Source organism: Diuraphis noxia, unplaced genomic scaffold, assembly GCF_037042655.1.
Source record: "Diuraphis noxia isolate RWA-SAM2 unplaced genomic scaffold, SU_Dnox_SAM2 contig0003, whole genome shotgun sequence".
NCBI lineage: Eukaryota > Metazoa > Arthropoda > Insecta > Hemiptera > Aphididae > Diuraphis > Diuraphis noxia.
Genome location: NW_028301713.1, coordinates 79,222,985 through 79,249,558, shown reverse-complemented (window position 1 = coordinate 79,249,558; position 26,574 = coordinate 79,222,985). Strand labels below are relative to the sequence as shown.

The window sequence follows — 26,574 nt, the reverse complement described above, 5'->3', positions numbered from 1 at the left end:
TCATATCGTTAATAATGTGTGTATAGATAAATTATAGATGTAAGATTTTGATAATTTAATTTTTAGGATTAAAGACTATCGTTGGAGCTGTGATAGAATCCGTGAAAAACCTCAGGGATGTCATTATATTAACAATATTTTCACTATCTGTGTTCGCATTATTGGGATTGCAAATTTATATGGGTGTGTTGACACAAAAATGTATAAAACATTTTCCTACTGACGGTTCAGCCGGAAATTTAACCAATGAAAATTGGTTTGCGTTCATGTCGAATTCAGCAAATTGGCAGCCCGGTGAAGAGGAACCAGAAGATTATCCATTATGTGGGAACGGTACAGGCGCTGGGTGAGTCATAGTCATTTATAAGATAGCTAATGTCGTATTCATATTTTAGACTGTAAGTATTATTCATCTGTATTTTTGCTTTGTATTTAGCCAATGCAAAGAGGGTTATATCTGTATCCAGGGTTTTGGAAAAAATCCTAATTATGGATATACAAGTTTTGATACATTTGCATGGGCATTACTGTCAGCATTTAGATTAATGACTCAAGACAACTGGGAAGCATTATACCAACAGGTACTTTACGTTGGCAGACTATATAATATTTTTTTTGTATGTGACACGTATTGTAAATTTTAATTGAATTGAATGTTACTAACAGTAGGTAACCATTATATATAAATATTTATAATGAATTACAAATACCTACCAAGTATGGTTGTACCTATTATACGTACAGCGTGCTTAGATTTTGTCATCTATAAAGTTATAAAATGTTCATATCTAGGTGTTAAGAGCCGCTGGACCATGGCATATGTTCTTCTTCATTGTGATTATATTCCTCGGTTCCTTTTATCTTGTCAATTTGATATTGGCTATCGTAGCGATGTCTTACGACGAGTTGCAGAAAAAAGCAGAAGAAGAAGAGGCAGCCGAGGAGGAAGCGATCAGAGTGAGTTGTTAGCAATAAAATTGACCATCCGAACGTATTAGGATAATAAAATTAGTTGTTGATGCCTTTTTGACCAAAAAATGAACGTGTTTTGTGTGACATGCAGGAAGCGGAACAGGCGGCTAAAGACAGAGAGGTCCGGAGGCAAGCTCACGAGGAAAGAGTGGCGGAGCGTGCGGAGAGAGCGCGGAACGTCACCCAACATCCGAAATCGCCTTCGGACTTTTCGTGCCAAAGCTACGACAATATGTTCACAAGTGGTCAAGACCGGGGGATCGGTAACGACCATCATCGAGAGAAAATGAGCCTGCGGTCGGTGTCGATTACGAGCCACGATAAACACTCGGACACGGGGAGTGTGGACAGGCAGAACGGCAAAACAAGAAAAGTATGCATCTATGCAAGATTCTGAGTCTCAGCGTGTTGGGAAAAACTCATCAAATGATTATACCATTGCTATTACAAGTATTTTTCCTAATCAAATGTTAGGTGTATATATTTTAACATAAATAATACAAGGAAAGTTTTAATCCTTTAGTAACGACAGAGGCATTGTTTGTTTATTATTCATAGTGTATGCAATCGATTTATTATTTATTAAAATTCAACATATTTAAACAACGTGTGTCTCCTTTATAAACTTTGATCATCGGTTAGCAAGCAGAGTTTTTTCCTAGCACTGCAGTTATACGGTCAAGTCTTATTTCCTGTATATTTGTCACGTTTTCGTTTTAATTCCAGGCCAGTCTCAGCCTGCCGGGATCGCCATTCAATATCCGACGGGCATCACGTGGTAGCCATCAACTGTCACACCGAAACGGAAGACCTAGGTTCACCGGATCGGATACCAAGCCGTTGGTATTAAACACGTTACTTGACGCAGAGGTAAGTGCGAGAGATAGGTACCTAATCCGAAACTCAAACACGTTGTCTCGAATCTACGTCATATTATACTTACCTGACTAGAACACGATAGTACATGATGACCATCGCAGCGGCGTCCTAGGTGGGAGAGGGGGAAGATTTAAAACTGAAGACTCTCCAAAATTGTTTGTTTTTATAATATGTATATAAGATTATACATTATCGTAGTATATTTGTCACAAATATATTATTACAATGATGATGTTTTTATTTTTTATATTTAATTATAAAATTACATGGCTACAATTGATCGATTAAGAATTGCACATGATAACTGATAAGGTTTGTCTGTGATGATTACCAATCGACTTTTTGTTGAACATTATTTTAAGATTTATATACTAGCGGTTAGTTCAGGTGATCGTAGGCAATGGCCTTTGATCGATATTGGCGACAAAAATAATTATTACTAACTACATACTGTGTACATCAGTAAAGTTGAATTACGAGTAGTGATAGGTAATTGACGTGTATTTGTGTGTAAGCGGAGTAGAAAAACGAGTTTGTCCCTCCTCCCCTGGTTCCCCGCGAACATGAAATCTTCAGTCTTGAAACTTTCAGGAACACTTGCCGTACGCTGACGATTCGAACGCAGTGACGCCCATGAGCGAGGAGAATGGTGCTATCATCGTGCCAGTGTCATATGCGAACTTCGGCTCGAGGCACAGCAGTTACACGTCGCACACGTCCCGAATTACGTACACGTCGCACGCGGACCTGTTCAAACCGCCCATGACCAAGGAGAGGCAGTTGAGGTCGAGGTCGGCCAGAAACTACTTCAACCCATCTGACCAGAGATACAACCGAGACGTAAGTTTCATCAGGATAGTAGCGACAGTATAGTGATACTGCAGACATACTTACACACGAGCCTAATGCTCTGAACTGCAGGCGAGTACTAACTGATCACTATGCATTGGGTTTCAGGAAGATTACGATTCGAGTTCCATGTCCAAATCGAAACAACAAGTGGACGAGTGTGGGTACAACGATTCGCAAAAGCACACGGTGGTCGACATGAGAGGTAAACCGATCGTGTCCGAATAGTTATGCGGTATATTAAAACTATTGAAATGCGAAATGATTTTATCGAACCGGATCAGCTATTAAGATTTAAATGTTTATTTGTGGTTTATTACTTTTTAAAACGGCGCCTATTCAATTTATACTTATACTGGTACCTATAGGTAGGTACGGCTTGTAAAGCGGTACTTACCTAAATATTTAGAGTCTAACACTCTCAATTTTCGTGATAGTAATACAATACCTAATAATTACAATGATCAGCGGCATCTTTAATATACATTTATATAATACCGATCATTATTTCAGACGTGATGGTTTTGAACGATATCATCGAACAGGCAGCCGGGCGACAGAGTAGGGGTAGTGAAAAAGCAGGTATGCGCCAAACCAAATGGTTTACATTCTTCTTCTTGTTTTTGTTGTCGTTGTTGAATGTGTATAATAATAATAATAATGTAACTACTTATTTCTTATGTTTATGTCGTACGCGTCGTGTTTGTGATAACGCAATAAGCGCCCCAAGAAAAAAAAAACGCTGTATAAACAATACATTGCTATCACCCTGTATAGATTTGCATGATAAAATATGTGCTCATACACTATAACTCTGTCAACACGATTAGTTGTCCTTCGCCAGAATATGCAGCACACTTCGTTCATATTATTTCAGGGATGGGCAAAATTGGTATTTGAATAAACGTATCTAGACACAAGACATTAGATACTTAGACAATGTTTACAATATAGATACAAAACGTATGTAGTTGTATTAAATTTTTTTCAACTATTATTTTATTAAGTAAAATTTTTAAAATCTAAAATATTTCCATGTTTTTTATTTATGTTAGTACCTGCCTAGAGTTTTAGGTTGTATATACTAAATTCTTACATATATATCAATATACTATAAGTAGCAATAATATAATACCTCTGCCATATATCCAGATATTGAAAACAATTAGGTACAGTGTACACGTAACCATGATATCTGCGTTCATGAATATGGTTTTTTTTTCGTTGCAATATTATATGATTAGTACTATAATATCCTAAGCTCCGACCTTTTAAAACATATTTTAGATTAACTTTATGATTTCACTAATTATTATTGAAACAACATGAATAAAATTTCACAAATTATTATTTTAATAAATAATTATTTTTTTGCATAATTATTATTTATAAAATAGATTGATTTTAATCTAATATCTTAACGCAATAAAAAAAAAAAAAAAAATTGAAGACAGTTAAATAAAAAAAATATTAAGATACATACTAATAAGTTACTAATATATCTAGTTAACAAAATAATATCAAAGACACAATATGAATAAAATGTGTCAAAGTTAAGTATCTTATATAGGTACATGTAGTTATTTGAAATACAGCCCATCCCTGTACAGCATACTCATCGTGTCCGCAAGTGAAAAATAAAATCATGAAAATGTGTGCGGTACAATCTTATTATTATTATTATTACTAGACTAAAGGTGTTTCTATTATCTATTACTCTTAATATAACTATTATTGCTAATCAGTACTTTTGTCCATGCATGACAGTATAATATGGCGTTTAATTCTTCTTCTTGAAATGAAACATTAAGATCCAAGAGTCTGCGATCGTAATATTTATGTGAACGTTAAATTATTTTTAGTTTATACCATAAAAAATAATAACCATCGCCTTTTTTTGATTAATGTTTATCGTTTTACTTCATTGGATTTGTTTAAATTACCATTGAATATTATATCACGTAGATTGATATTTTTTTGAAAAATGAATATCATCTTGGCAGTACATATAGTTTGTATTTTTTAACTTTATTTGGGTATATCAAGCTTACAACATTAGCTACTAATCAAGCTTCGTAATATATTTTATTTCACTTTTTTATGTATTATAATATATTATTAACCACATTTTATATGTAGATTGCAAACGATAATAGTTATGACTAGAATAATAGAATTGTTGTTATACAGTACTTAGATATTTGTATTGTAGTTAGAAATAATTATATAATAATATATAGTTAGGATAAATAACATAAGCAACGTATAAATTATTATATTTCCATAAATAATTTTACAAGCCGAGTTAAGGTAGCTAACATTTTTATTACTAAAATATTTAAGACTAATACGAACATTTTTAAATGTTTAATAATTAAATCCACATTTACCTTTTTATTTTATGTAATACAATACAAATTGTACTGTGCATATACATATATATATATTCATCATGAATTTTAATGTAGGTCGTACAATCTCCAATCTATATTCAATATGATAAATATTATGAATTAATTTTCATAATTGAGTTGTTAATAAATATGTAATTATACGCTGTCAAATTTTAATACAATTTAAGTCTCATCAATATTTTGAATCAATTTGACTGAACGATTGACAAACACATTCTCATTATGAACTGCTGACTGACATAAAGGTTAGTGTTTTTAAAATGATAAATAACTTCTATATTATTAAAATGATTTTGTGTCTTCATCAATTCGTCTCTGTATTTATATGTAAATCAGAGCAAAAATATATCTATAAATAATTACATTATAGAACCTTTAATAATTTTAATTTCTAACAGTTGTAACCTAAATGTTTACTGTTCATTTAAATACCTATTATGCACTAAAACAAATTAAAGGAATAATAGTTTTTTTTTTTTTTACTTCAACAATATTTTGAAATTGCTGTAAATTTTATATATTTTAGGTTTCTATGTATAATTTTACTAATAAGGCCATATGCAAAATTTAAATGTAATATTAATTTAGTATGATATTAACACTGCATTACAACTTTGCTGTAAATTACGTTGATTTGTTTCTTTCCTAATTTTAAAACTAATTACTTAGATGATTATCACCAAATTGTTCTATTTTTAATTTGAAAGATTATAAAAATATTACATGAATTGATGTCATTTGACTAATCAAAATACATAGCGACAATCGTATTCAAAGTTGTAACTTTTATTTCATAATTCTATAATGAAATTCTAAATACGATTGTATTTTATAAATAATTATATTTTAATATAAATGATAATGCAACCAAACATCTTTACTGTCTAAGTACATGTAAATTCACTTGGTGGTTATTATATTTTCTATTGTTCATACTGCACTCATTTCAATTTATTGACATTTTATTAGCTTATATTTTTTAAATTACAACATTAATCTTGTAGAACCAATAAGTTTATCAAACAGACTTAATTCATCATTAATTAAATATTATTTTTATACTTCACACGTGTGTTTACTAATGTTTATCACTGGATGGCAAATTAATTTTTCAAAATTATATATTTTTTTTTTATTTAACTTTGAATGTTGATTTACACAATTTGTTACATTCAGAACAATAAGTGTAGGTAAGTGATAACGATTCTTTTATGGGGAAAATAACAGAATAAGGAAATCTTCCAGTGAAGGCATTTTGAGACATAAAATTTATATTCCATGTTATTACATAATTCACTTGTATGTAAATGATTTTATAAACGCATTTAAAGAAAAAAAATACTTTTTAAAGATAATAACATTTTTGATATACCTTAAAAAACTACGTCAGCCACTATGTCGGTGGATAGTTAAGAAATTATTTAAATATTTCAATAACAATAAATAAGTAATAGGTACAATGTGTTCTAGATTTTAAAAAGTGGATTAAGTTAAACATTGGGCAATTGTTTCACTTCAAATTATCATATTAAGTCATGCACTTTGTGAAATGAAAAAAACGACCGATTACTGAAAAATCCTTGTTATTAGTTCACCACTCTGAAAATAATTGAATAACAGAAAATAACGATCTTTCTAGCACGCCTTCTCTATCGCCGTTTTTTTGAAAATTAAGGAACTAATAATTTTAACAGCACTTGACATAATACACTGCCTCTGAAGAAGCTTAGTCATAATTTGCCTATAAGCATAACACATATGAATTTTAATACAATTATAAAATTATAAGAATTATGATAGAATATTTTTGAATTTATTTCACTTTTACTGATTGTTTATTTGTTTATATTCCAAAATAAATGTATACATAAAAAATTATATTCCATAAACTTTAGATTAGAATTTAAAGAATACATAGGTAATCAAATTTTTCTAGGACGTCTTCAAACATAATTTGAATCTGATGATTATTATAATTTTAAAAGATTGAGTGTGGATTTAATAATTTTTTTTTTTTACAGACTCTTGAATAAAATATGTATTAATATGAAAATGGTAAAATAGATTTTTATACTTTGAATTATGATGGAATAATATTTTATAAGCAATTAAAACAAAAAAGTGCTGAGATAGTAATATATGTTATATTAATAGTAATAACGGGGGGTACTCTCGTGGGTGTCTGGGGTACAGTGTCCACGGTGTACGTGTTTCCAACAGATGAGGATGCAGTAGATGGCGAGGATGAAGAGGAAGAAGAGGAGGAACCGACTTTTCGAGAAAAGTTCCAAGTGTGGTTATTGAAGTTCATTGACACGTTCTGTGTATGGGACTGTGGATGGCCGTGGCTCAAGTTTCAGCAAGGACTTGCGTTTATAGTATTCGATCCGTTCGTCGAACTCTACATCACGTTGTGTATTGTAGTCAACACGTTATTCATGGCGCTTGATCATCACGAAATGGATCCCAAATTGGATTTCATTCTCAACAAAGCCAACGTTGTAAGTATGAAAACACAACATTAAACATAGAATGCTAGATATAGCTATGAAGCAAAATGTACATTAAATGGTTGAAACTCGTGAATAGTAATATAATAATAAGCTTATAAAATGTATAATTGAGTTTCCAACTAATTCCGATTACGATTATAGTTCTTCAGTGCAACATTCGGCGTCGAAGCCGCCCTAAAACTAATGGCGATGAGCCCTAAATATTACTTCCAAATGGGATGGAATATCTTTGACTTCATCATCGTAATTCTTTCAGTAGTAGAACTGCTCTCCGCGGGTTACCAAGGACTATCCGTGTTACGTTCGTTTCGTTTGGTGAGTATTTACTTTGTTGATTAATTGTGTTTGTTTTATTGTGAAAACATTAAGTTACACCGAACCAATTTATTGAAATGTTCATTTATAGCTTCGAGTATTTAAGTTGGCAAAATCTTGGCCCACGCTGAATCTTTTAATATCCATAATGGGCCGAACCATCGGTGCTTTGGGTAACCTAACGTTCGTGTTGTGCATAATCATATTTATATTTGCCGTTATGGGTATGCAGTTATTTGGAAAAAACTACACAGGTACTGTATATTATTTTCAAACACACAATTTGAAAATCACAAATGAAATGATATTTTTTTTACAGAAAAAATGTACTTGTTCAAAGACCACGAGCTTCCCCGGTGGAACTTCACCGATTTTTTGCACTCGTTTATGATAGTATTTCGCGTATTATGTGGCGAATGGATAGAATCGATGTGGGACTGTTTACACGTCGGAGAACCAACGTGTATACCGTTCTTCTTGGCTACCGTTGTCATTGGTAACCTCGTGGTATGTATAAGTAAAATGTATACATAAATTATAAATATGTTCTACTTGGGGCAAGAATATTACCGGAGTGAGTGTCACGTTTTTAGGAATTTAGAGGTGGCAATATTATTCTCCAGAACTTACAACCTAGAACCATCGTCCATTATCATTCGTTGAATTCGTGTATCTTATATGAACATATTGGTCATATCGAAAAAATCACGATCATATTTATTTTTATATAAATTTAATCAATTTTCTTTAATCGCCTATAAATCCACCAAAATCCACTGATAAAGAGCCTCTACACTCAAACCATACCAGGAAACCCCGGGCGTCGTCTAAAAAGGAACTGGTGATGTGACTTATTTTAAATTTAAAAAAAAATTTAAAAAAAAAATTAACCAAGTTCTAGACTAGATAACGTAAATTCCCAGCCAAGTGTCACCAATGGGTGATTTCTTAATTCAAAATATTCATGCTACTATTATAATATCATATATACTTATTGTGCTATATTGTACAGATTGTGTATATCAAATTGTAAAATAAAAAATAAAAAAATAATAAAAAATGTCTGTATAAAAATATATCCATAATTTAATTGTTTCTATCATGCTTCATAAAATATTATTGATATTGTGGTCACATTGTGCATAGGTGGCCCATGGTAACAACTCATCAATAATATACAATTTTTGATTAATTTGTAGCATAATATAACACAGTCATTTGAAAATCAAAACACATTTTGCAATGAATCTAATATATCCTTAGTTATAGCTAAGAAATTTAACTGTTGATTTTGGAATTCATTATTTTTATTACTTTTAGACTTACCTATTTCTGGTAATTTTTGTGTTTTTTAAAAACAACGGTATATTAAAACTAAGAGTAAAACGAAAACTAAGTGGTGTAGATTCTTGAAAATTAGTCATATTAAAAATTTGAAAAACTCACTTTATTTAAATTAGTCAATTATTTTATAAAGAAGAAACCTGAAAATGTAATATATCACATTATCTCATAAATATATTAAAACTTGAGTGTTTGTAAGTTAGGTATTAAAATAAATGGTCCTATTCAAATTGTTGTCAGTGACACATTTTTTGTCAAGATAGCTAATTATAGGGGTGGCGGTGGAATGGATAAAGAATCTGAATGTGAAGCTATAGCATGACCTTACATTTACCAAATGAGGAACCTCTTATCTATTTTATGCTTTATGTGTTTATTTATTTTGAATAGTTTTATCATTGTTGACCATCTTTTAATTTTATACAATATGTTATATCTTTTAATATTCTAAGTGTTTTTGATGTTGCTCATAGATGCCATACGAAAAAATAATAATAATAGGGGTGGCAATATGGCATTAAAACTTAAACTAAGGCGTGAAAACTATAATTATGTATCTAATACTAGTGATACTATAACCGCAGTATAAACTAAAGACACCTACTATACAGTGTATTATAAAGTGAACAAGTATCTGGATATACAATATTGACAACTATATGCCAAAATACAAATGATCATTGCTTAAATAACTTATTAATTTTAGGTACTTAATCTTTTCTTGGCGTTGTTGCTGAGTAATTTTGGCTCGTCGAATTTATCGGTGCCTACGGCTGACAGCGACACAAACAAGATCACAGAAGCATTCGAACGTATTGGCCGATTCAATAAATGGGTGAAAACTCGTATAATGGACTTCCTCAAAGCAATCCGAGCGAAACTCACCAATCAGATATCGGTCCAAGCATCAGGTGAGAATTGGTTAACGCCAGTTTGAAGAATAACTCTATATTTCCTATTGAATGACAAAGTCGTAATATTTTTCTGTTTTATTTTTTTATCGAAACTCGAAACAATGTATTCACATATTGAGTACACGATAAAATTAAGCACATTATGTTGACATTTGATACTTATATAAACGTGTGAAAAATATGTAGAAAAGTGCATGTATTTTATATAATACACACACATCCCATTCTTACTCTGAAAACAGCATTTAAAAAGATGATATACGGGCATTTGTTGTCCCCTTATTTCATCGTACATACCAAATTTACGCTCAGCAGATCAGTTTAAAAATTAAGAGAATCGATCTATTTTAAAACTTGACGGTATGAACATTATTTTGTGTTTGAATGCGGGTTTTTTACGATAGATCAATTTTTAGACAATTGTGAGTAGATAATATAGCGTAAATAAAAATGTTCACTTAAAAACTGCATTAACGCAATAAACTTACAAACAAAAAAATTTGATGTTTTTATCATTGTGTTCCATAATAAGTTGTCGATTCACTTAAATTTTTAAACTAACAAAGCTAAATTGGTATGTTACGCACTTGTAAGTCGGAGACAACAAATGCGTGAAAAACCGTTATCCTTATATGGTTTATCTAATTAATAATCATGAAGTTATGTCTATATACTAATGAATAAGACATGACAGTTCTAAATTAATCATAATAATAATTATAATAACATGCGTAAATTACATTTCATAATTAGTGAATAAACGCATAGATATCTATGACAAAATATGTTTGCGCGTCATTTCCTTTATCTGTGCATAACGTTTAAATCGTAGATATATAATATTATAGTATACCTACATTACACGTCTGAAGTCTGTAGTAGTAAGTATCAATAAACAATGATTACTTATATGTCCTCTTTGTTTGTGAATTCATCGTTCATAGGTCGTGACAGAGATATTGACTTGCCTGTTGACGAAACGATCATAGACGTTATTGCGCCATTTAAAGACACTAAGGAACCAGTTGAGATGACAATTGGTGATGGGATGGAATTCACGATTCCAGGTACTTTTAAGTAATTTAAAATAATAAGTAATTGGTATATCCCTTCATTTATTACTACCTACAATAGTTGGTTAGTAAATAAATAAAATAATTTACTAATATAAGTAAAAATTCCAAATTTACTTGTTTGTAATAATATATGTATTTAACATAAAAGAAAACACGATCTAAAAAATAATTTTTTAATTTAAAATTTACCTAGTAGTGGCAAATTTAAATTTAAAATACTGTGGTTTAGTACAAAAATATTACCAATGGCACATTTGGACAAATTTGAGATTATTTGTTCGATTTCATTAACATTGAATTATGTTACTAGCGTAACGATTTAAAGATTACTGACTCATCATTTATGTCGCGCTCGCCGATTTAGCTTAGGTTAACAGAACACAGGAACGTAGAGTACGAGCATATATGTATATTATAAAATATAGCCAGGCAGTCGAGTCTAAACCACGGTCGTGTCCAAACACACATTGAAGCCTACCTTGTAAAAATCATTTAATAATTGTTCAGCTCGTGCTCCGCTATTCCTGTGATCTTCAATATACTACCCTCAAGAACAGGGTTACTCAGATGATAGTGTACTATATACTATAATATACTATAGATATTTCAGTTATTTAATAAATCTTGATTTGCGTTACTATATCGTGTTCCATTGTGTTAGTCTATGAACGCAGGTCATAAGTTCCTAGGACCTATAAAATATAACTTAGGAAATTTTATTTGTATCGATCCAACAACCAGGTTATCAAGACCGGTTCGTGTAGTAGGAATAGCTAACAAACTACTCCTTAACTGGATAGGATTTGGTATAAATATCGAAAACTGCTTAGTTTTGATAGACGAAGGAGGTGTGTTGCAATTGTATTAAAATTACTAATGTCTCTTTAATCAATAATGCTAATTGATATAAATGACTACAATTTTATATTAAATTGAATATTATCTGGTTTTAATATGAAAAAGTGTTTATTTTATATTTAAATATTTTGCGAATGTTAGAGATGGTATTAATAATAAGTATTGTCCAACAAAAAAACAAATGTAAAAATAGATTAATAAATTCACAAATTAAAAAAAATTAAAATGCTTCATTAAATCAGAATGGAAAACATATTTAATCATCAAGATTCCAGAACTTTAATAACATAAAACATATAATTGTTAAAGTGTTTTTTTTTTTTTTTTTAATTGGCCTACCTATTTTAAAATTAAATTTTCCACCAATACTTTTTTTCTACATCAACCCTTCTTGAACCAAACTGCATTCCTACACAATTATATATTTATATAAAATGTACAATCATATTATAGAATTATGTTCCATAATATATACCACGGATAAAAAGTTGAGCTGTTTTAATAAAATCCATAATTTAGTTAGAAGATTTTTTCATTAAAACACATACATAATAATATTATAGTATATGATAGGAATATGATAAATATCTAAAGAATTTTGTGTTATCTATACATTTTTATGTGCACACAGGTGATGTAAAACAAAAAACAAAGAGGAATCAAGTTGGAAATTCAATTGGAAATCATCAAGGGAACAAAGTTGGAAACGATTACAAAAAGGAAAGTTTCGATCTGGATAATTTAAAGTAATTATATATAAATTTATACAAATAATTCATAAACTTTATAAATAATAGAATATATACTTCTATTTTGAAAATATATTATTTTTGGTATGAAATTTTACATTCATATTAACACAATTGAAACAATATAATTTATTTTAATACATTTTTTTAATCATATCGACAAAACAAAAAAATCAGTGATCTATTCTTCTGTAAGTTGCTTCCGAGTATTATACATCATTGAATAGGTTGATGATTTACTTTGGATGATTTTAAATGGATGTGTTCTTTTATAACCACAATTTTTACTGATTAGATTAAATTTTCTATCAGAATCCATTCTCAAAAGTTGAAAATTTAAGCATTTTTACTGTTCAAAAAGAGGATAATTGACATAAACGAGATACACATAGATATTATTGTAAAACCGTTGGCTATTATTTTTGTTTTGCTTTTATAGTCACACTTTTTATACTAAGTTTTATACTCAGAATCTAAAGTAGGAAATACACATAAGTTTTATTTTCCAAACTGTTTTAAACATTAAAATACATACCTAAAAAAAAATTAATATTTGTTGTTTATGACATTTTCATTGTTTTTAATATATATTTTTTTTTACATTTCAGATGCTAGCATATAATTAACTCGGCTGTTAGAACTGCTTCAGCCGGCTACACACCACGCTGTTTAGGAAAGCAGCTCACTATCACTCTTTTTTTCTTATGAAAATAATGAATATATAAAAGAGAACCGAAACAAAGCACTGAGAATTTAAATTACTACATTTTCCCTGTAATAAATGCCATCAATGAATTACATGTGCACTGTTATTGGGTGAAGATAACAATGTTTTACTCCATAACTACTAGGGATCGAATTATTACATTTTTTCGTGTAAATTTCAGTGGCTATTTTTTTCTTTTCGTCCAACATGAATAATTTATATGCCTGTAATCGTTTACTTTATTGAAAACACAATCAAAATAAATGATTCAGTACTTCAACCTTTTCGATCCCTACCGTGAAAGATGTGATTTACTACGCATGTTTGAATATTTCCGTTGCACATGCACTTACAAAAGCCTGTGGTGTTGTTTTAGGTAAGTCTGTGAAAAATGACACTGAAGAGCTTAAGTTATACTCGCTAAAGTATATTCACACTTAACTTATTGTATACATTATACTGAACGTCATTTTGGTAACCTAAACGATAAAAAAAAACTTATTTAGTATTAAAGCTCGACACGCTTTTCAATATTGTAACACTATACAGTTTTACAGGTAAAATAGTTTTGACTAATAAACTGTAAAATATAATACGATAAAAAATAATTATCAAAACACATAAAACAGTTCAGCAGACTAGGCTTTATTTGACAGTACTTTAACAAGAAATATAATTACCCACATAAATATATATATAATAATAAATACGCAGTTTAAAATAAAATGATCTGTGATATTTCTATATACGTCGTATCTGTGATTGATTTTTTTATTTTATTTTCGCCCGTTTTTGTTTTGTTTTGTTTGTATTTTGTTTTTTGTCTACGAACGAACACTTTTTCAAGAGAAAGTAAAATAATGTACATAACAAACGAATTTATTTGTAAAAATGTTTATTAATAATAATAATAAAAATAATTAAACTTATATTAATGATTTAAAATAAAATAATCTACTTTGTAGACACTATTCATTTTCATTTTGGCTTGACCTTATATTGCTTTTATTCAGTCCTATATATATAAATTTATTTATTTATTTATTTATATATAGTAAATATGTATACAAACGTGTTTAAAATATGGGATTTAACATTGAACAAGCGATAACACCAAAAAGAAAAAAGAAATAACGTCAAGCGCTTTAGATAAATTTAATTTATTAATTATGAATGAATTTTAACATAGTTTTTAGTAAAATTTGTTATAATCTGTTAAGTTTTTAAATCAAGATTAAATGTGTTAGGTAGATTAGAGTTACCAAAATGACGTCGCTTTCGCTTTAAAAGCATTCAATAACTATCAGTTTTTGGAAAGAAAATAATATATAAAAAAAATGAAGCGTAACTACTTAATATGACTTTTTTTCTTAAAGAACAAAAAATAAAAACGCTTAACTCAATCACTCGAAAAAACGCACAAATTTTGTAACGATGCATTTTTATTGGAAAACAACCAATTAAACTCGTCCTAAACGCACTGTTATTTTTAGATTCAAAATTTGTACTACTGAAAAAAAATATTGAAAAATCGTTTTGTTACACTTTTAAATATTGTTGAAAGTTTTAAGATTTAGAAAATATTGTAAAAAATTGTTAATTGATGGATGATAAGTATTGTGTAAACACCCTCTTACCTATAATTTTTGCTTAAAGGGTTAACAAAATTATTGTTTTTATGCATACTTTTTAAGAGACGTTATTATTATTGTTTCGGGGTAAATTTATACTAAACAAATTAATAACCAAATTAATTTAATTATATTGTTATCTGCTGTATCTGAGACAAGGACAACGCTGAATAATGTAAACAAAATATGTATGCGACGTTTTTCGCACCGGCATGTCCTTCCCTCTTTGGCGGTACGAAAATTGTCGGATAATATTGCCTACGGATATTTTTTAATAATGTACATTTCATATTTTGCAATAATTTGTTTGTCTCTTTAATAAAAAAAATTGAGAAAAAAATATTGTGTTTTTTTAAACCCACTATTTGGACCATACGATAATATTTATATAATATATTACGATTATTTATATTTATAATTTAATACCTACCTATCTATTTACTACCAATTTTTCGTATACTTAGAGGATCTACTAAATATGACCAAAACTTAAAAACCTTTCAAGATTATCTTCAGTATAACATTTATTGTTAGTATGATTAAACGATGATTAATAATAGAATTACTATTATTATTATTACATTGTTTTTCGTTACACACGACCATCATTAGTTTAATGATTATAATAATAATACATTTTTCTTTTCAACTCTGTTGTATCAAATCCTTGATATTCTACTTTTTTTTTTTATTATTGATCATTTACAACTTCGGCAACAAAGGACATTAGTTATTTTATTTTTTACATTACGTTTGCTTACATGTTTCTACTTTTGTTAACCATCATAATAGGTATATGAACTGCGATCATTTTTTTATTACAACAACAGTATGAGTTTATAAAAAATATTTAACATCTAAATGAATACCTAGGTAATCAATGAAAACGTTTTTTTTTTTTTTTATTAACAAGTCACTACTATAGTTACATTATAATATTATAATGTATATTAAACATCGTCTGAATATACTGTTTACCTAATAATAATCACTGAAAATCGTTGGTTTCTGGAAAATATATTATTTTTTTTACTCGTATAAAGTATAGTATTATTATTCAGTATTAATAAAATAAAACTAATATCATCGACCATTTATAGTATGCCATTACTGATAGAAATATTGTTTTCAATGTCAATGTAAAAAAAAATTACATTTTATAACTGGAAAAAAAACAGCAACCAGACACTTCATTTATTATGGCTAATAATTGTGAACACAGTATGCCTTCTACTTCAGTTGCCCAATACGAACGACCGTCCAGCCCTGAAAACGTCAGTTGTGTTCATATCAGGTAGGTTATATACGATTATAATTATTAATAGATTCATAAAATAAATTATGCTATGCTCATCTGGTTTTAGAAACATGTTTTTTTTGAAAAATTCATACAAAAATGTCCCTGCACCCTCGGAACAGTTTCTTGAAGGAGTACATTGTTCGATCATCAAATTGTTACAAGAAATTGAAGAAAACCACAAATGTTGTGTTAAAAAAAGATCAACTAAACTAATGCTAAAACGACGAAAACCTAAATCATAAAAATACTGAAACATGACATTTTTCACAAATTCCGTTGGTGATATTTTCGAATAATTAATATTCTCGATGACATTATTTATTGTGTGTTCATTATTTATCACGTATTTACCATTTCATTACCTACCTATGTTGGTATAATGAACAAACTGTAATATAACATATTATTATGACGACCATTAGGTAGTTTCCCAATTCAAATATCAATTTTAAATAGAGGTCGAATTTGAATAAAAATTACAAATTGAATTATTTTATTTTATTTTTAGATAATTTTGTTAATTTTTAGTGCTTATTCATACATTAAAGGAATATTATAGATAAAACTCAATTGGTGTTAATATTGTCTCAAAAAAATTTATCGCAGGTTGTAGGTATTGGAAGGTTGAAATGATTCTTATATCATTGTCGATGAACATCACAATATTGTTTAGTTTGTAAACAATTTATGATTTCGGAAAATTTTTGATGCTTTCATAGATTTTACTTTTAAAAAATTATACAATATATTATAACATAATAAATATTATACCTGCGCTAAATATAAGGTTAACCGTATAAATGATATAAATGATATAATAATATTATTATTTTGGTATATCTAATGACGTACAAACATTTCGTTCCTCTTGCAGATATATTGTACTAACATAATTTTACATAGATTTTACCATTTACTTTACAGATATAATATATATATAAGCATATTCCTTAAAGTATTATTGGTTTTATTGGTGTTACTTTGAGTGTTATAAATAATATTTTGTGGACCACATTTTTTTAGTCGCACTACTCTACACTCTCATTCACAAAAAAACATATTGATATGAATATTAAAATGAAAATAATACAAACATGATAGCATTTAAATTATTCTATAGACATATAAGAATTTTATAGAAGCAACTAAAAAATGATAACATAATATTATTATTATGACCGAAAAATAAATTTAATTTTAATCCAACATGATTAAGCTTATTAAAATATTTGTTTTCATAGAATTAAACAATTTTGCTAGTATTAAATCCAACAACGGTTTTTAAATTATTCGTCACATTGTCTAAGTTTTTAAAAGGGCCCATTATTTTATTATTGATTCATAATCGAACTAAGATATCGATAATATACTAATATATACATATACAATTAAACCGTCAACATACTTTCATATGATATATTATGCTCCAATGCATAAATTTATATCATAATCGTATAAGCCATTCAAGATTTAGGTATTCAGCATCATACATATAACAGGGACTTCTTAAATAAAATTTATTTTCACTGTAATAAAAATTACATAATATTGTTTAAATATATCACGCTATTGCTTAGTAAAGTTATTCTGCCCAAAATCGATACAAAATATAGATAAATAAAAATAAAAAGTTTGTAGCTGAGACCAACATTATTTGGGGGTATAAGACGCAATTCTTATAAGAACTATTGTCTATGGCTATCATAAAAAAGTCCCCAATGGACTCATAAAGAGCACATCAATTATTACATGGCGATTTTTAGTGGCAATATCAAACGTATAAGTATGTATCCATGCTTTAAACAAAATACATTTTATTTTTTTTATTTTTTTAACTGTAATAATTGTTTGGACATATTCATGTGAAAATATAATATTATTTGTGTATTTTATATTAAAAACTTTACATTAATAAAATTATGAAATTTGAAAAATAATAAACATAATAGTAACAATAATACAAGTATTTTAATGTGGTGTGTATAAGCCGTGAAGTTTTGTTTCAGTAATTTAACTTCATTGCTGGCTACAAAACATTATGCTTAGGAAAAAAAATAACATAGTTAACAAACGCATAATATCACTTAATAATCATTTTAAGCTCTCGTGTAAACCTTAAACACTACAAATTATAAAATATTATTTTTTTAATTTATACACATATATCACAGCAGTTGGCCAATAGTATTATTATAAGAGTGTTAAAAATTTTAAGTGAAAATCAAGAATATAACAATATTATATTATAATAATATAAAGCCTTAATCGTAAATTTTGCGATAATAATCGTAATAAATATAATATTATAAATAATATCAATAATAATAACGTAAAAAATACATTGTTTTCGCAATACGGATGTATTAGGCGGCGTTTTAGACATCAGCGAGTCTTGAGCTTTTAGACGACGACCTCGAGTGAATGACCACCTTGTGACCGTTCTTGGTTACAAACCCATCGCTCTCGACCAACACGGCGGTTTCACGACCGTCTGGCGAAGCGGCCCCGTCGCTCCGGTCGTCTTCTGCCGTCTGCTGTTTGGCGGCCATCACGTACTTGCGCCACGCTTTCTGTATGATTATTGCGCAATAAACCTCACGCATGCGCCAAAGAGATGAGCTAATAGGCTCGTATCCAGCCTCTTCGGGTCGCGTTTGCATCTCTCCGATCTCGGCCACCGTCTCGATGATGGGATTACCCTTTCGAGCGAAAAAGTCTTTGGTCAACGCGTCAAGTATGTCTACACAGTAGATTAGGTCGCCCTTGCATATCGGTATGTCCATGGACACGATCTTGTACTTGTTCGGCTTGTGGATCTTCAGTGGCGGTTCCAGAATGTCTAAGAAATCTGACAGCTGATCGTACCGAATGTACCTGGTGCCGTTGGGATCGAAGTGCTGCCAAATCTCATAGTACATGTCGTAATCATCGTCCGTGAGGCCTTCCTGAACATCCTCTGTGGCCTGTGAGTAGTTTTCCAGGATGACCGCAATGTACATGTTTATGACAATGAGGAAGTTGATCACCAGGTACGACAGCAAAAACGCCGTGCCCACAGCACTGCTGCCACAACTGCCCGTGATGCCCATTTCTAAGTTCGGCTTATCACAGTCTTCCTCGTTCGTTATACCGTCCAGTACGGCGTCCCAACCAGACGACGTAGACAACTGAAAGTATTTATTTAACTGATCAACAACCCTATGTACCTACTAGGTAATAATGTTATTATATGATAATTTATAGAATCACACTGTTTCATTCAAACACTTTATGGAATTGCTGTTTCAGCTTACCATGAAAAGAAGTATCATCGATTGCCCAAAAGTACGGAAATTGTAATCATCATCCAATCCTCCGTGGCTGTCTACGTTCATAAAAAACGACATACCAAATATAGCGAATATGAACATGACGAGAAACAATAACAAACATATGTTGAATAATGCTGGAAGTGACATGGCTAAAGCAAACAATAAAGTTCTGATGCCTTTGGCTCCTTTTACTAAACGTAACACTCGGCCTACCTTGGCCACTCTGACCACTCGAAGGAGTGTTGGCGACACAAAATACTTGGAAATCAAATCGCTCAACACCAAACCTGTGTAAATCAAACCAGATGTTATATGATAAGAAAATTGCATTTAATGTAAAGATATTATTTTACTACATACCCGCTAAGGAAAGTATGACAACGACGAAGTCGAATAAGTTCCATGGCTCTTTAAAATAATAATACCGCAATGCGAATATCTTTAGTAGACATTCTGTTGAAAATATAGCGATAAATATTTGGTTAAGACGTTCTAATACGTCGGTAAATAGTTTTGTCTGTTGGTAATGGTCAAGTGTCATAGTCAACATGTTGAATCCGATGAACAACATGATTAGCATATCGAACTTTTTGTCAGTTACGATTTGAAAGACGATAGACTGTGGCTTCCACTAAAATATATTTAAACATTTACACTACAGTAATAGGTATAAAAAACATTTTATATTTATTAAAAAAATAGTGCAAATTACCCTAGGTCTGGGAATTGCTTTGAGCGGTTTTTTGGAACTCATTTTTTTCATTGCATTGTAATACTTCTTTTGGTCCTCCGTCATAAACATCTCAAGAGAAGCACCTGAAATCGCATTACTTCATTCTAGATTAATTATATTTTATTGAAAGTTGTATGTAATATTTATGAAAGTTGACTGATAAAACAACAGTATCTATTCAGTATCATAATAGAGTATACTAATAAACTATTTTAAAATGTATTAATAATAAATAATAATACAATCCTAAGAATGTCTGGGAATTAATATCCAACTAATATTCTCAGTATTTTTTAGGCTGAGAATATCATTCATATTTTTCCATATATTTACTATTGAAATATATACAGTTAGGAGGAGGTGCAATTTCCAGAGGATTGAAGACACGTATCATAAGGTTTATATGTATTTATCGGAATTCCTGAGTCATGTACCTACATTAAATTTACGAGTATATAAATTTATTGATTTTATAATGGTCAACTATTTAGTTACGAACTTTTCCAGTATTTAGTCTAAAAAAAATTAACTAATAATAAATGGTTATGTATGCATAATACATTAAGGTACCTGTTTTTTTCTTCTGTTCATTGAAATTGTCGATGATCACACCAATAAATAAGTTGAGAGTAAAAAATGAACCAAAAATAATAAAAAATACGAAATAAAAATACATATAATTATTAATTTCACGAATTGGCTGTTTCCCGTACGTCTAGAAAAAACAAAGATAAATATTTTTATAGATTAAGTGATTCAAATACTCTCATTATAAATAAATATAGGAATTGTATATTTAAATATTTGTAAATATTTACGTCTCTAGAATCTACAGCGTCCCTCATTATTTCCATCCATCCATTAAAAGTAGCCACTTGGAAGAGGCAAAGATATGCGTTTCCCACATGATCGAAGTTCATTTTAGAATTTTCCCATTTATAGTTCTCAGCTAAACAGACGTTTCGGTCGGGTATAATTTCGTGATTTAACGTTTTCCCGTCTTTTGGATCAACACACTGTAAAAATATATCATAGATATTGGAAATATAATCTATATGGGCAAATTTTTTAATAAAAAGACAATTTTTGTAATACCTACCTTGTAATATTTTCCAGCGAAGAGCTGTACACCCATTATAGCAAAAATCAGCCAAAATATCAGACACACCAGCAACACATTGAAAATACTGGGAATGGCCTGTACCAACGCGTTAACCACTACCTGGTATAACATGATAATGTTAACACGAATATGAATAATAGTATAATACCGTTAAAACAAAACTAATTAGACCATACAAATATTATAATAGTAATGTTATACGTGCAGTATAGTAATAAAATATGGAATATACCAATATACCAAATTATCAAGCATAGGATGTAAACCACGCAGCATAAACTTGCAAGCCAAACAGTGCGAAACTACAATAAATAGCGCTAATAAGGGTATGCGGGTTTTCATCTAAGTAGGATGACAGCCAAGTTCATACAAGTAGGTAAATATAATAGTTTTAAAATATCTGCGCACATTAAATAACTACCTAAACAATTGGAAACGCTCGAATACCATATACATTATATAACTAGCTATATGTATACATATACATAATAATATATTATATGTTACCATACCTAATAATGATAAAATATTATGATCATAATTTCAATAACAGTAAGGTTCATATTAAAAATTTATTTAAAAAATAATAATAATACCAATATATATTCAACCTATTAATAACGTTTAAAAAAATAAAAATAAATTAAATTTCTTCGAGCACTACAGTTTTGCGACAATTTTACGAACTTGATAATAATATATAATTTTATCACATCTAAATGTTCTAGTATAGCATTTGGAGAAAAATACGGAAACTAAAATTTATAATTATATAATAATATAATATGTATACTGTATAGGTATAAACAATAAAAATAATACTGGATTTTAAAACTGTATTTCATTATTATATATTGTCGATCACGTACCCTCATACCCTGCATTCTAGCCATAGCTCGCAGTGGCCGCAAAGCTCTTAAAGTTCGCATAGTTTTGAAAGCTTGGATTCCACTGGCTCCCAACAAGGCAGCAACAAAATTTATCAAAGAAACCTGTGTGAAGTAGAGCCATAGAATACGCATTACAACGGTTGAGCAAAAAAAAATATTTAGCAGTGTTTTCCTTAAACGTAGGTATATACGTTTCTAGGCAAAAATAAAAATTTTCTATGGTATAAAATTCAACATAGGGCATCATCCGACCGGCTTTTGAATGATTTTTAATAACTATTCACTTAGAAAAATATATTATATTCGTGAACAAATCCAATGTAATTTCATATTATTATTATCATCATTAATATTGATTCGTTTAATAACAGCTGTAGGAAGATTCCGACGGCTGATTTTGCAACGAAACAAATGCACACGCATACGCACACAAAATCGCATCCCAGGCAAAAAATCACTGCAAGTCAAATATTAATTTAACATCGTGTAGCAGCTGTTATGGCTTTGTATTTAGTTATTGTGGCCATATAAGAAAAAGTATAACAAATGCATTATAAAAAAAAAATATATATATATATGTATTCAATGTTATATATATATATATATTTTTTTTTACACAATGAAAGAAAAGAACACAGATGGTGAGTATAAATGTCCACATCACAAATTATCCGACAGCTCGTACTTACTCTCATACCCTCCCAACGAGATACCGCTCTCAGGGGTCTTAAAGCCCGAAGAGTCCTCATTGACCTGAACGCTGGTATATCTGCCATCCCAGCCCATATTGCTGCCAAGTTTACTAATGACAACTACAAGATAATATTATAGTGTCTGATGTATACAAAACCCATAGAGCAGAACGGCAATGATAGTAATATTTTTCCTCTCGAAAATAGGTCTCAATATAAATGTTATATATTTTTTTTTTCCAACAAATTTTGAAGAACACCAATTAAATTTTATCGATTATGATACATATTAAAATTAATTAATAAAAACTTTTTTTTACCATGACAATTATGAAGTCCAACCAACACCAGGCGTTTGTAAAATAATTTCGGAAACCCAACGCCAACCACTTGATTAACATCTCCAAAAAGAATATAACAGTGAATATCCGATCCATGTAATACAAAATGTCTTGTAATACCGGTCGATGCTGGAGGTGAACGTCTTCTAGCGCCTGTGTTTATACAAAAAATAAATAATAACCAAATGCATTTAAAAAAATTTAATTAAAACTCAGCAATGTAGTAAACCTGATTTCATGTAAGTATTATGTGACTAATATTCGATTTTATTTAAATCAATATTAAATTTATTTTTATAAAAGAATTAGAAATTTTTATAAAACGCTATTGGGTCAAACAAAAACGGTGAACTATTTTAAAGATACTTTGCATAATTTATATTCACACATGTTAGTAAACCTACTCAGTAATAAAAAAAAAAAAAAAATTATAATATACATTGGTAATTACAATTTACATTTTCACTATTGCTAAGTAAGAGATTATTAGAAATTTCCCAACTGTGTATACTGTATAATATAAATACTAGTATTGAATTTTTTAGGATTAATATTAAATAGATAACGTCAAATTCAAGCCAATTTAATCTACAAAAAATTAAATGAAAGACTAACTGAAAAATAATTAAAATATTGATCCTAGGGTAATAATGAAATAAATAATAACTAATAAACTTATGATAAATAGATACACAATAATTTATATTAATATTACTGCTACTAAGCTGACAATGATTATACTTGTTATTAACATAGAAGTATTTTTTATCAATTTAAAACCAATCCATTACATCTAGGTGAATACATTATATTTGAATTTAATGAATTCACGTATATTTATATTTTTCTAAGACTTTAATGAATCTTGATTTTTTATAACCTAGGAAATCGTTAATCCGTGTTGAAATATTGATAGTATTAGTATAAATTAATTTATTCCGCCTAGTAAATAACGTAACATGGTAGATTGATTTGTATACCTATTGCCTACACACATTAAACCACTTAAATAAGACATTGGAAAAACTGTGTCATTTATTTCTAATATTGGTACTTTGTGAGAAAAAGAAGGCGTGTGCAAAGTGTTAATATTATTTAATAACATGAATGTTTGTATACGTACCAGTGCCAGACTGCTAAGTAAAATCATAGTAATCACAGCTGTTTCAAAGTATTTATTTTCGATAAGTTGAAATGTTTTCAGTCTGAGCTGTCCCCACCCTAACCAAAATGGTGTTTCATCATCACCAGCCAGGAATGGAAATTTTTTATAACAGTTCGGCGGAAAACAGTCTTCGGGATATTCTTCTTCCTCGAATACGTCTTCAACCATTTCGACAGGACCTTGTTCTTTGTATTCGTCTTCATTAATTTCTTCTGCAGCAATACCGTCATTACCTCCCAACACTAAACCAATATTGACATTATTTCTAATAAAATATTTTAAACGACCAAACATTACACACCGTTCTGATTGGTATCGATGTCTTCTTTACTTGGATCTTTTTTTTCTTCAGCATTTTGTAAGCTTCTTTTACTTCCTCTATGACTTTCGCTATCGTAAGGATCATGCTCATGGCTTCCATAAGATTTTGTACTATTAACACGATAAACACAACTTTTTACTAATATTTCTTAAATTAATATACATTATTATGTAGAACTACATAAATATGAATATAAATTTAATGAATTAAAATTATCTGCAACCTATGAAGCGCAATAGATCTGAACAATATTCAGAAAAAAGTGCGTTGTAAAAATTAAACTTGTTAAATTTATATTTTTCTTTTTCTATTCTGTAAAATATATTGCATATATTAATAAAAATTTAAACATTACCTTCTAGTATCATATTCATATTTATCCTTTAGGTAATAGTTTTCGTCGGTACTGCTTTGGTGCATTCCAAACGAATTATACGAGCTACTCGTCGGTGGCTTCTTTTTCTTATTTTTTTCCCCACGTATAAGTAACTCCATTCCATCGCCAATAGTCACATCTAGTTGTTCTTTCTTATTCCGATAAATGATTCCGGCGTCCAAGAGTTCCTCTGAACACAAATATGGGTACTTTTAATTTCACAACATATAAGTACTAAACGTTTAGTATAGGAATGTACTTACCACTACTGTATACACTCATCCTCCAACTATATTATGTTAATCACTCTAGTTAACTATATTAAAAACTAAAAAGATTACATTACTATAATGGTTGGTAAACAAATGAAAATATCATATGTTAGAAATAATGTAAATAACACGAGAGTTAACCTACATTGTACTCCGAACTGGAGTCTATGTTATTGATTTTGTTGTTACTGAAAGAGGTCGCGGGAGCGCTCCTGGGACATATCCATTTTCCTTTAAATGCAATAATATTAAAAATATTATTATTTGTGTATTTTGTTTTATTTTATGCAATTTCGATGCTTAAAAATATACAAGTGAACATTTTTTTTTTTAAATTTACAAATTAACTGTTTAATAAAATAATTATTTTATATTTTATCCAAATACAGTGATGTCCACATTCCATTTTGAAAAATTGGTTTTACCGTTCCTACATTCAAAATATAACCGTTTTACTAAAACTTAATACTAATTTTTAAAATAATAATTAAACCATTATTTTTTATCAAAAACTAGTTAATCTGATTGTCAATACATAATCTATTTTTATAATTTATTAAAAAAAAAACAGTAAAGACGTGTTTTTTTCAGTAAGCATTTAAATTATAAATATCTATGTAGGTATATTAAATTATTATTAAACATAACAATATTGTCTAATAATAGACAACTTATACAATTTTAATTCTTACTCAATTCACTTGTTTCTAAATTTGTTATTATTAATAACAAATTAATTTAGATGGATAATAATTACTTATTTTACCGTGTTGAGATTTTAATCATAATAAAAATTAGATTATATAAAATTAAATAACCTTCGAACTTC

At 29.2% G+C, this 26,574-nt stretch overlaps 3 protein-coding genes across 10 annotated transcripts in view; 2 read left to right on the top strand and 1 right to left on the bottom strand.

Annotated features, from left to right (window-relative positions):
• The window catches only part of LOC107163305 (sodium channel protein para-like), a 68,971-nt gene extending 53,991 nt beyond the window's left edge, over nt 1-14,980 (top strand). For 3 of the 6 annotated variants that reach the window (XM_089224977.1, XM_089224972.1, XM_089224974.1), the window contains 16 exons: nt 67-346; nt 437-581; nt 793-957; nt 1,064-1,345; nt 1,699-1,842; nt 2,443-2,691; nt 2,809-2,905; nt 3,214-3,282; nt 7,308-7,615; nt 7,769-7,942; nt 8,034-8,196; nt 8,262-8,449; nt 9,993-10,197; nt 11,145-11,267; nt 12,766-12,880; nt 13,492-14,980. In XM_089224977.1, the coding sequence (XP_089081103.1) occupies nt 67-346; nt 437-581; nt 793-957; nt 1,064-1,345; nt 1,699-1,842; nt 2,443-2,691; nt 2,809-2,905; nt 3,214-3,282; nt 7,308-7,615; nt 7,769-7,942; nt 8,034-8,196; nt 8,262-8,449; nt 9,993-10,197; nt 11,145-11,267; nt 12,766-12,880; nt 13,492-13,498 (2,714 nt within the window). In that variant the 3' untranslated portion in view covers nt 13,499-14,980. Of the gene's footprint in view, nt 1-66; nt 347-436; nt 582-792; nt 958-1,063; nt 1,346-1,698; nt 1,843-2,442; nt 2,692-2,808; nt 2,906-3,213; nt 3,283-7,307; nt 7,616-7,768; nt 7,943-8,033; nt 8,197-8,261; nt 8,450-9,992; nt 10,198-11,144; nt 11,268-12,765; nt 12,885-13,491 lie in introns of those variants that run through there. The other 3 variants (XM_089224973.1, XM_089224976.1, XM_089224975.1) reach the window with 3 other exon arrangements.
• Nucleotides 14,981-16,392: 1,412 nt separating this feature from the next.
• LOC107163287 (uncharacterized) lies at nt 16,393-16,768 on the top strand (the record flags this gene model as incomplete). The annotated part of the gene is made up of 2 exons (XM_015510626.2): nt 16,393-16,514; nt 16,585-16,768. Coding segments are annotated over 2 exons (300 nt in total), but the record flags the coding sequence as incomplete, so codon positions are not given.
• A 1,609-nt stretch (nt 16,769-18,377) lies between these two features.
• LOC107163311 (sodium channel protein para-like) lies at nt 18,378-25,911 on the bottom strand. Of its 3 annotated transcripts, XM_089223039.1 has the most exons (14): nt 25,737-25,911; nt 25,453-25,663; nt 25,077-25,207; nt 24,734-25,017; nt 23,590-23,763; nt 23,267-23,389; nt 22,557-22,679; nt 21,664-21,786; nt 21,383-21,580; nt 21,135-21,279; nt 20,544-20,647; nt 20,192-20,462; nt 19,814-20,118; nt 18,378-19,687 (listed from the first exon to the last, which is right to left on the bottom strand). In XM_089223039.1, the coding sequence occupies exons 1-14, from the start codon at nt 25,753-25,755 to the stop codon at nt 18,896-18,898; spliced, it is 3,003 nt and encodes a 1,000-aa protein (XP_089079165.1). In that variant the 5' UTR covers nt 25,756-25,911; the 3' UTR covers nt 18,378-18,895. The 3 variants fall into 3 exon arrangements, with proteins under 3 accessions (XP_089079165.1, XP_015366159.1, XP_015366158.1); XM_015510673.2 differs by lacking the exon at nt 22,557-22,679; XM_015510672.2 differs by lacking the exon at nt 23,267-23,389 and having other exon boundaries at nt 25,737-25,910.
• Nucleotides 25,912-26,574: the final 663 nt, after the last annotated feature.

Excerpts from the sequence above, each read along its gene's own strand:
- LOC107163311 (XM_089223039.1), bottom strand. Across the intron at positions 25,018-25,076 it reads CATCGATACCAATCAGAACG|TGTTGGGAGGTAATGACGGT; the intron begins GTGTGTAATGTT and ends ATATTGGTTTAG. Across the intron at positions 20,119-20,191 it reads TGTCATACTTTCCTTAGCGG|GTTTGGTGTTGAGCGATTTG; the intron begins GTATGTAGTAAA and ends TGATTTACACAG.